The sequence below is a fragment of the Danio rerio genome, chromosome 2, assembly GCF_049306965.1.
Source record: "Danio rerio strain Tuebingen ecotype United States chromosome 2, GRCz12tu, whole genome shotgun sequence".
In the NCBI taxonomy this organism is placed as follows: domain Eukaryota; kingdom Metazoa; phylum Chordata; class Actinopteri; order Cypriniformes; family Danionidae; genus Danio; species Danio rerio.
In genome coordinates this window covers 39,867,492-39,878,070 of record NC_133177.1, presented here as the reverse complement: position 1 = coordinate 39,878,070, position 10,579 = coordinate 39,867,492, and the positions used below count along the sequence as shown (strand labels likewise).

Here is a 10,579-nt window from a genome sequence, read left to right as displayed (position 1 = left end):
CTTCAGTCCACCTTTGTCCTTTTATTGTTTTCTCACTTACATAAAAAGCAGGTATCAAAACTTCATAGCCTTCCAATTGCTCCTCATGCGTTATTTCACCAACCACAATCTCAAAAGCTTCTTTTAGGAGAACTAAGTTAACAATTAACAACACAAGCTGGTTCCAGGACAGATAGATCTCCCAGAAGAGCTTTCACCATCAACATTAGGAGTTTCCTAGCCTGCCTGTGAGGCTAAAGACTGTGAAATTGAAATTCTTGCTGTAATCCTGTAGGTCACTGCTCACACAAAACACTGTGGTTTGCCCTGGAAAAGAAGGTGCCAGTACATTCCTGCACTCCTTAAGCTGCTTATATCTGACTGTGCTATATGTTCAGCGGGATTGACGGTGAAAAAAAACTGCTTTTATCATCTCACCGCAGCTACAGGGAGGTATAGTGCAGATATTATTCATCAGAATTGATGTATTTTTTTAATGTTTTTTACTTCTTTGTATGTAAGGCAAGGCAAGTTTATTTATATAGCAAATTTCATACACAGTGGAGATTCAAGGTGCATTACATAATCAGCAATAAAATATACAAGTATAAGAAAATGAAAACAAATAATAAAAGTAATTTAAAAAAGAAAGAAAAGAAAGGCATAATAGTGCGATCTGTAGGACGCAGCACAGTGCTCATTCAGTAAAGGCACAGCTAAACAGATGTGTTTTCAGTCTTGATTTGAATGTGCCTAATGTTGGAGCACATCAAATCATTTCTGGAAGCTGATTCCAGCAGCGAGGGGTGTAGTAACTGAAGGCAGATTCACCCTGCTTTGACAGAACTCTTGGAATTTCTCATTTACTTGATCCTAATGTTTTGAGTGATCTGTTAGGTTTGTATTCAGTGAGCATATCTGTAATGTATTGAGATCCTAGGCCTTTAGTGATTTATAGACAAGTAATAATACTCTAAAATCTATTCTCAGTGTAACTGGAAGCCAGTGTAAAGACCTGAGGACAGGTGTGATGTGCTCGGATTTTCTGGTTCTGGTCAGAATTCTGGCCGCAGCGTTTTAGATGAGCTGCAACTGTCTGACAGTCTTTTTGGGAAGGCCAGTGAGGAGTTCATTACAGTAATCTGATAAAACACAGAGTTAATCTGCACTCTTATAAATAAAGGTTCTCTAGTGGGAGTGATGGTTCTATGAAGAACCTTCAACATCCATTTCATTCAACAAAAAGTTCTTTATATGGTGAAAATGGTTCTTTAGATTATTACATTTTAGGAACAAATAAAAACTTAAAGGCACAGTTCCCCAAAAATGAATATTTACTTACTACTCAACCTCAAGAAATCTGTAAACATTAGCTGTTTCTCAATATGCGTTCTTCAGTGTTCTTGCGTTCTCATGTAATATCATCAATAACTGCCAAAGTTCAGTTCCAAAACTCAAGAACTGAGGGCGCGTGAATGTTCTGGGATGTGTTCTTGATATCGAGGACTCATCGATGCAGACTTGAGCACAAAACTCGCTCGAGGAGTCCCAGAAGTCATTGCGGCTGTATAAAGGAGGTGGGAAGCACAGCATTTATAAAGAGTTATTATTAAAGTTCAGAGATATAACTTATTTGTCTCAGGAGTTTCCCTAAATGAGACGGTTGAAGTAAACATGACCATGAAAATCTTTATAAATGCATAAACACATTAAAGAGGGTTTATTTGCTGAAATTCCTATTAAAATTACTTTTATTTGTATTATGCAATGTATATTTATAAGGTCGTTATACAAAGCATATATATATTGAAAATGGAAAAAACAATAAATGGTTGTATGAATGCTGTAATGTTTAAAGAAATTTTCATTTAAAAATGCGAAGAACCAGGGAAGAACTCAGCATCTCATTTCTCACAGGACGCAATCTGTGTTCTCGAGGTCTCCTGAGTTTGTTCTTCCGTAAGTGTGTGTGTGTGTGTGTGTGTGTGTGTGTGTGTGTGTGTGTGTGTGTGTGTGTGTGTGTGTCTGTGTGTGTGTGTGTGTGTGTGTGTGTGTGTGTGTGTTTTCAACAGAAGAAATGAACTCCAACTGGTTTAAAATATGTAAAAGGAGAGTAGATGATGTCAGATTTTTAAGCTTTAGGTGAACTATCTACCTGACACCTTTATTATTAAGAGTGTGTGGTCATTAATGTGAACAAAGCCAAGCTAACGCAGAGCAATAAAGAGAAAGAGAAATGTGTTCAAAAGTTGGAGAGGTGGATGTTATTAGTAATTAAATAGAGGGAGGAGAAAAGAGCAATAAAGACAAACAGCAAAGGTTATCAAAAGTGTTTAAAGGTCCTTATATTGGAGGAGGTGCCACCTCAGTCTTAAGGTTTCGTCATGATCCTGTGAAACAAACAAACAAACAAACGTGAAGCTCTGTAGGGCTGGGAGTGGCTCTCACGTCTGTTTGTTAAGTGTGCTGTTTGTTATGGCTGAAAACTCATAGTGAGTCAGTGGAAAGCTTTATCATGCTGAGAGAGAAATTCTTTAACATCTGTTGAGCTACAATGCAAATCAGATACATGAAACAGCTATTAGTTTAACAAGATCTTAAACTGGTCCTTCAAGTAGTTTAACACATTATATGGAGAGAATGCAGTCCCAGCCCTGCTCGACACTCCCTGATCTGTCAAACGTCTTCAGTGCTCTTCAATGTCAAAGTGAAAGAAAAGGCTGCAAAGAGAGACTGACTTAAACAGTGGCATTGGACATTACCATTTAGTTTGGTGCCAGACAATAGAATATATCCCTAAAAATTTAGGGAATAAATGATCAAAAGAGACAGTACAGCTGTACATGTTGTTTAAAAAAAAAAGCAATTTCAAAGATAGTTTGAGAACATCCAAAACTTTACCAATGTTTAATCAGTTTATGCTTTACATGAGAATCAAACCTATGGATAATGCCACATGCTATTGTTTGAGCTTAATAACAATTATAATAGTAATATTAATGCTTATCTCTTGAGCAGTTTAATAATGTATAAAAAAAACAATTATAAAATAAATTACCTTTTAACTGTCTTACAATAGAAAACAAACATTGTAAATTGTTATTCCAAATGAGCACTGATAAATCAGGGACTAGGCTGAAGGAAAGTGATTTTGCAATTATATTGCAAAATATGCTGTTTTACTGTAATTTCAAGAATTTAAAAGCATTATACTGTCTGTCTTTCAAGCTAACATCACAAAACCATTTAACAGTATTATTCTGATGTGGATTAAATATGTAAATAGAAAAATCACACTGCAATGCACATTCAGAGATAGATTGAGACATGAGTCAACTATGTACTGACGGTAGCTTTTAATCAAAGAACTAAACCTTTTTATTATTATTTTTTAGAATAAAATTGATTTCATTGTTTTAATGATTAAAAATACTTATTTACTGTTTACATTTTACAAAAAAGCTTTGTTTTATTTGACGTAACCCATAAATGACCTGCCAGTGGGTCATGTTTTCAAACAATATATATATATATATATATATATATATATATATATATATATATATATATATATATATATATATAAAGCATGTTTTGCATGCTTAGGCCAGGTCAGTCTAGCTTGTTAACCAGTTTGAACCAACGTGGAATTCATGCTGGTTTAAACTGGATTTTTTTTGTGTTTTCAACAGGGATATGGAGGGAAAAACACACTTAAAGGAGACAGAAGCATTTGCAGTCAGCTACAAGATACAGAAACGGATACACTTGACTTGACAGGAAACATTTCAAGCATTGAAATAATTTGATCTTTATATACAGATATTCGTATAGATGTGAAATGGCTTTTATTACTCTGATCACAATTGACCAATTTTATAAAAGTCTACAGGCATTTATAAATGCTTCATTTATATTCAAAAGCATTCTGTGAAATAGGTGGACAATAGGCTACTCTTTTTTTTTTCTTCAATATTTTAAACCATAGACTGATATACTTCCAGATATTTTTTTACATAATCACCAGATTTTTTTACATAATCACCAAAAGTTTTCATAAGTAAAATAGAAGTGCCATCCTGTGTATAGTAATGCGATCCAGTTACAAACAAAGAGTGAATATAGACATCACAATTCATAAACCAATCGATACTAAAACAAATATGAGAGAAAATATAATCATTTACATAAACACATTTGCAAAAACAAGGAAAAATTGTTGTATCATAAACAGGGACGAGAATGTTTTCCAATTTATCCAGTCATTTGCTCAAGAAGAGCAAAAAATGTTGCATATAAATTTGACAATTATACAACACTGGAAATCAACAAAGCAACTGCACTGAAATGCTACACTGTAAAACCCAAAAAGTTAAGGTAACTCAAATTATTTGAGGAAACCGATTGCAACAAACTATTTAGGTTCAAAAACAAACCCTAATGATTACTGTGAATCCATTTGAATAAACAAAGCAATTTGAGCTCAGTAAAACCCAAAATATGAAGAGAACACCAAGTGAGTACTGTAAAACCTGATAGGTTAAGGCAACTCAAAATGTCAAGGAAACCGATCGCTACAAATCATTTGAGTTAAAAACTAATCTATATGAATAGTGTGACCTTACTCTATTTAAGTTGAAGTAATGAGGTATTTAATTAACTCATTACCTTCAACACTGAGTTCAAAACTCTTTTCAAATGAGTAGAATTAACTTTCAGTCAATTTTAAGTTAACTACACTCATTTCAATTGATAAAGTTGACTGTTGGGTTTTACAGTGTACCTTAAAAAGCTGATAATTATAATGTGGTGGATATGGACAAAGAAATACGTGAGAATGAACAATATATCACTCCAACCTCAATCATACTATATATTTCATCAAACATCTCACTCTGTGCCATTGTGAATTTCACATGATGTGACAAATACTCAACTATGAATTGACCAATATATTCATCGTCAGTAATTCATTTGACATTTTCCCAACACACCGACATACAGGAAGACGATCACATTTTGGTTAATTTCCCATCCTAAAATAGGTGTTTCAACATAAACAAATGTAGCATATCAGGGATATTAAGATAAAGCTGAAAGTCATGCTCTTTCCAACAAAGATACTTTATTTAAAGCTATTAAAACTTGTGTGGAATGTTTGTCTTTTATGTCACCATAAAAAAACTTTTGAGATGAGCCTAAAAAGCTTCCTTCATCTGCTCCATTTCATACACTTAAAATAGCTTGCTGTTTCTTCTAAAAATGAGCTGAAACGATAAAATTCTTGATGGTTTTTTGGAGACAACTTTCCTGCAGGCACGGGACATCATAGTTATGTCCTATTGATGTTCTATCCCAAGGTCGTGGGGATGTTGGATTTTGTTTTGGAAAAAAAAACGGATTGACGTCAGAACCCAATGTCAGGCTGACATCAATGTCCAACCTAAAATCAACCAAATATGAACGCCTAATCATGTTACACCTTGACTTTGTGGGGACATTACCACTATGACTTCTATCAGACGTTGGAATTTGATCATTTTCCAACACCACCTAAAATCAACAAAATATCAACGTAATTTGATGTCGTTATTAGATGTCAAAATAACGTTGTCCTTAGATGGTCTCCTGACGTCATAATCTAAATCTTACCTAATATTAGCGTCTCATGATGTTGTGTACCTGCTGGATTAATTGTTTCATGTTCAGTTCACTTAAATTTGTAAAAACTATTAAGTCAACTTAATTCCTTCATGTTGTACCTACATAAATCGTTTGAGTGAAACCCAGCATTTTTTACAGCATCTTTTCTAAACTGAACATATACTATTTACCTGACTCTTCCACCTTTAGTTCCTATATTTCAAAAGGCCAGGAGCCCCAATAAACACTTTGTCATTTCGCACACATCCTCACAGAAGAGGAAAAGAGATATGTGCAAAAGGAAGAGGTAAACAGTAGGTACTGTAAATAAAAAAAGATGATGGAAGACTGGCCGTAGACCCGTGTGTACTGTAAAAATAACATGCCATCCTGTAGGTCTTGGCTTATGGAGATGGCACGGCCTCAAGTGCTCTTGTCCACAGAAGAAGCTCTGTCCCCGGGGTCCATCTCCTGGTCTGAGAGGATCAGACGTCAGTGCTGATGGCTCGTGTATTGGTGTAAAAGTCGGGTGTACTGCGATGGCTCAGCACGGGGCCGTACATAGCGGCCAGACCAAGGGCAGTAGCGCCGTGGTTCTCATAGTGAGTGGGCATGTAAGACAGACGCTCGCCGCCGTTTCGCATCTCATCCGAGCTGCGGAGGTAGTAGGGTGAGCATGTGGGGCAGTAGCTGTGTGGCTGAGCGGGGTCGTAAGGTAGGGACAGAGGTGTAACGGCCGCCCCGTCCACTCCCGGAGCACTGTATGCGTTACAGGCGAACTGTGGTTGAGGATCTCCGACCGAACCCGCCTCCCCTTCTGACTCATTCCTCTTACAGCAGTAATACTAGGATGAAGGATGGTTAGGAGAGACTATATCAGAGTATGGAGCTTCAAGACAGATCTTCGTCAAGTTGTTGAGTAACAGGCTACATTAATAAAAGAGTCATGGTTTCATTTTTAGGGATAAGAAGTGTAGAGAAGGCAAAAATGGAATGCAGTATTTCCCTATGGGTTTTCAGACTAGCTGTTTTTGAATTGCATGAAATCAAGTCTGCTTTAAGATTGCACTTTTTTTAGTTGAGTCAAAATCATACTGCAAGTGTTAAAAGGGGTTGTTCAATTACATTTACACACCCTTTACTTGTTCCAAAACCTGTTTGAGTTTCTTTTTTCTCTGTTGAACACAAAAGAAGGCATTCTGAAGAAAGCTTGAAACCTGTAACCACTGACTTTCCATAATAATTGTTTTTTCTGCTATGGATGTCAATGGTTTTCAGCTTTCTTCACAATATCTTTTTTTGTATTCAATAGAAGACAGAAACTCAAATGTTTGTAATCGCTTGAGGGTGAGTAAAGTGAGAGTAAAATTTTCATTTTTGGGAGAACTATCCCTTTATTTCTGCAAATGTATTGTAGGGCTGGGTGATATGGCCTAAAATCAAATTTTGTACAGTAGATAGCTCACATATTGCAAGTGAGACATTTTTGAATGAAGGGTGCATTACTTAATTTTTAAATAACTGAAGTAAACACAGACTATCTACTATCTATGATTATTTATTGAACATCAGGGTTGAGCAGCTGAAATTAAAACACACACTGTCTAAAACCAACAGTCACTTTTTTGTTATAAAAACTGAAAAAAAAAAAAAAACTTGCACTTTTGGAAACAAATTATTTTCAATGTTTCTTTATATTAAAAGTAGAAAATAAGCAGCATCCCCTCTAAATGTAGTGCAAAGTAAGGCTCAAGAATTGGTCCATTATCCTATATGACCAGAGATCAAATGAGGCTGCAAAGTGGCTACAGAAGTATAAATCAGCCTCAGTGGGGTCATGTGACTCCACACGCAGTAAATTAAGTAATTGAAAAATCATCCTGGAAAAATGTGATCGATTATAGGTTCTGAATGTCGATTTTGATTACTTTTCGATTGATCGCCCAGCCCTAATGTATTGCTAATTGTTTAATCAGAGAGTTGCAAATTTGACATGGAGGGAGGGAATAGATGATGTATTCAGTCATGTTTTACTATTTATTCATTCATTTTTTTTCGGCTTAGTCTCTGATTTATCAGAGGTCGCCACAGTGGAATAAACCTCCAACTATTCCAACATATGTTTCACCCTGCACATGTCCTTCCAGCCACAACCCAGTACTGGGAAACACCTGTACAATCTCACATACACTACTGTCAATTTAGTTTATTAAATTCACTTATAATGTATGTCTTTGGGTTGTGGGGGAAACCGGGGCACCTGGAAGAAACCCATGCAAACATGGGAAGAACAGGCAAACAGTTGGGACTCGAACCAGAGTCAACGTTCCACCCGTACTATTTTTATTGCTTTAGTGTAATTTAAAATGATGTAAGGAATTAGCATGTTGCCAATTATATTGGGTAAAAAGTCTATAAGGGATACTTCACAACAATATTAATAAAATGCAATGCTACCAGCACTTGAAAGTCCAAAAAATTAATACCTGCGGCTCCTTCTTTTACACTGAGATCTAATGAAGTGAAACAACTGGTCTTGGTTGTTCACAGTGGCTCCCAATACTGCACTAGGGTCTTATAAAGCAATTGATTGGTCCGTGCAAGAAACTGAACATTTTTGTTGTACAAAATCATTGTCTTAAATCTACAGCCTCATCAAACTCCAATAAATGCATTCAGAACAACTTATCGAGGTTTCACTTTATTAGATCTCAGTGTAACACATGGAGCCACAGGTATTAATTTGTTGGACTCTCAAGTGCTGGTAGCATTGCTTTTACTAATCATCAAACCATGATTTCTGCTAAAAATCTTTCTAAAACATTAAAATTATCTTCAAGTTAAATCACATTTTTGTATATCACTGCTGGTATTCTACTGTTTTTCATAAAAATGTTTGATGGAAGCATTTGACCATTGCACTTGTGCATTGTGTCCTTTGCAGCATCTCAAGGCAGTCTAAAAACAACACTCAGATTAAAAGGTTAACTTTGAACTATTTTTTTGAGCTTAAGTATTTAACATTATTAAACTTGAGGTTACAGTAGATCTTACTCTATTAATTTAAATCAAAAGTTCAAGCCTTAAAAGTCTTACATTTATTGAAGTGTTGTGTTCTAGGTCATACATAATTTTAAACGGATCTTTCTTTTTCCATAAATGTCATTGAAATGCTCCAACAGCATTTTAGATTTTTTTTTAAAATTCCGTGTTACTGTAGTTTCTTTCTCCCAGTCCAAATATAATTAGCTGTATTATGACTATAACTAAGACCAACATCCTAATATATGTCTTCAATTCAATTCATAATGATCTTTAACAATGGTCTTCTATCCAGCATAAAAAGGCCAGCAGTGAAATGTATATGTAGCGCTCACCTGGAGTCTACAGTAACAAAGCACTGCAATGATACATAGGAGTATCACTGTTGCGAGAATTCCTCCGGTTATGACAACAGTTCCAGCTGTCATCCGACCAGATCTCCATCAAACCCTGACAAACAAAAGAGCGAGTCAATTGTCCTATTGAAACTTAATTTCCATATCTAAAAAGAGACAGATACTGTTTACAGCAGCAAAACAATCAAAAACCATTGTAGCTTTAAAAAAAAAACTGGTATAACAGCACAAACATTTGGATTATTTGTAGAAAAACTGATTTCTTACATTAGAAGAGAGCAGAGAGGACGACAGGACATGGAGAGATTGAACTGTGGTTTCTCCTAACACTCGGCTCATGGGTTGCAGGCACTCGACAGTACAATTTCTAAACAGAAAGGAGAGAAACATGTCAAGGGAATGCTAAAATACATTTAAAATTATTTCTTTTTCTCAGCAATTCGTACAACAATAGCCACTGTGTCCAGAAGGAGGCAGTATTATATAAGATATAATTACATCAGCACAGCATACAGTAGTGTAGATGGCTTCACAGACATAAACAAATGTGTAAGATAATATTTTTCACTAAAAAACTAAGTGTTTTAACTAAAAGTTTGTTTTTAGCTTAAGTAACAGGTTATGAATATTATAAAATAAATGTAAATGATTTAAGAAACATTTACTGAACAAAAAATCTGTTAGTTTTTTTTTTTATCAAAATTTGTTGCAAAATGATAACCTAAAAGGGAGCATCAGAGAAAATCTGTACATGTAACTATATGTATATGGTTATTTAATAATCACAACAACCCTGTAACATGCAGAAAATATTATTCTGAGGATTCAAAATCTAAAAACCCAAAGAGATTGTTCCCCTAATGTTATTTTTGGTTCTTTAAAAATAACCAGGAAACAAAAAATAATGTTAGGGCAACCCATGTAACACAGAACATTCGCTAATTTTCCCATATGGTTCCAGTTTGGTTCACATTTGTTTTTGTTTTTTTAACTAAACAAGAATGTTCTCTGTAGGTTTGTTTTATTTGCAACCAAAAACGAACCTTCCCAAATATTTTTAAGTAGTTTTTCCTTTTCTTTTTGTAACAATTTAAACTATTTACATAATGAAACCCTTCCTGAACCGACAGGAAACATTCCGAAAAACACAAACAATTTTTTTCTGGAATGTTCTGGGAAACAAACATTGTTTGTGACTATTTTCTCATAATTTTTATTTGTTGTGTGCAAATGTTTTTGTTATTGTTGTGTGTTCATTTATTTTAGTGTGTGTGTGTATGTATGTTAAAGAATTATAAGAAAAATGGCCGCTAACCTTTTTTGGGGGTCATTTCAGAGATAAAAACTGAAATGGAGATAATTGTGAGATAAAAAGTCATAGTTATTAGTTTTATTTATTTCAAACAGTGGCAGAAATTGCCTTCTGTATGGCTTAGGTAGGAGCCTGACTGCCCTGACATAAAATTTTGTATACATTAGAACATTATACCAATGCAGAAACATAGAGGTTAGATTACTACAATACATGACATTTTATAAAATGGCTCCGAAATTACAAC

The 10,579-nt window shown here is 34.9% G+C and overlaps 1 protein-coding gene across 1 annotated transcript in view; it reads right to left on the bottom strand.

Annotated features, from left to right (window-relative positions):
- Positions 1-3,804: 3,804 nt before the first annotated feature.
- fam163aa (family with sequence similarity 163 member Aa) overlaps positions 3,805-10,579 on the bottom strand; it is a 32,713-nt gene continuing 25,938 nt past the window's right edge. Inside the window, exons 2-4 of the mRNA XM_002660854.7 lie at positions 9,288-9,387; positions 9,000-9,114; positions 3,805-6,467 (exon numbers count right to left, since the gene is read on the bottom strand). Coding sequence (XP_002660900.1) covers positions 6,108-6,467; positions 9,000-9,092 — 453 coding nt within the window. The 5' untranslated portion in view covers positions 9,093-9,114; positions 9,288-9,387 and the 3' untranslated portion in view covers positions 3,805-6,107. The remainder of the gene's footprint in view (positions 6,468-8,999; positions 9,115-9,287; positions 9,388-10,579) is intronic.